The 776-nt window shown below is 49.6% G+C and overlaps 1 protein-coding gene across 1 annotated transcript; it reads right to left on the bottom strand.

Moving 5' to 3' along the window:
* Nucleotides 1-283: 283 nt before the first annotated feature.
* Nucleotides 284-545, bottom strand: SARC_17756 (hypothetical protein; the record flags this gene model as incomplete). The annotated part of the gene is made up of 1 exon (XM_014288152.1): nt 284-545. A coding segment is annotated over one exon (262 nt), but the record flags the coding sequence as incomplete, so codon positions are not given.
* Between the last annotated feature and the right edge of the window lie 231 nt (nt 546-776).

Raw genomic sequence — 776 nt, 5'->3', positions numbered from 1 at the left:
AACACAGCATAAACGAATGTGCACACAATCCAGAGAACACATGCTCAACACAGCATAAACGAAGGTACACACAACCCATAGAACACAGGCTCAACACAGCATAAAAGAATGTGCACACAACCCATAGAACATAGGCTCAACACAGCATAAAAGAATGTGCACACAACCCAGAGAACACAGGCTCAACACAGCATAAACGAATGTGCACACAACCCAGAGAACACAGGCTCAACACAGCATAAACGAATGTACACGCATCCGGGCAGAGACGCGCGACCCTTACCCAGGGGGAGTGGGGGCAGTTGCTGGATCATCGTAGCAGAAGAAAACCTGGTCGCACCTCGTGCACTGTCGGTCGGCATAGCATGTTTTGTACTGCATCTGCCCATTAACTTTGTACTCGAAGTTCACTTCCGTAAGCTCTGCCAGGTTCTTGATTGTGTGCTCATTGGGTTCGCACACGAAGTGATTTTCATCGGCGACAGTTAGTCCGCCATCGGAGTCGGTGCGGTCGGGCACTACGGCTACGGTGGTGGCCGTGGCGCCTGCGAGTGTATTAAAGCCAATGGGATGTAAGGTTAAGTCAACATGATAGCATAGCAAACAGTGCAGGGTTAAAATACACTCGATGTCACGCGCGCTGACACCGCTTATGACGGTGATCCACCACCCAGCATGTGGACAACAATAGGTACCTTCAGCACACATGTGGACAACAATAGGTACCTTCAGCATACATGTGGACAATAATAGGTACCTTCAGCACACATGTGAAC

This window comes from Sphaeroforma arctica, assembly GCF_001186125.1.
Source record: "Sphaeroforma arctica JP610 unplaced genomic scaffold supercont1.11967, whole genome shotgun sequence".
Lineage (NCBI taxonomy): Eukaryota > Ichthyosporea > Ichthyophonida > Sphaeroforma > Sphaeroforma arctica.
Note: the sequence above shows the minus strand (reverse complement) of the source record. Positions and strands in the feature narration are given on the sequence as shown.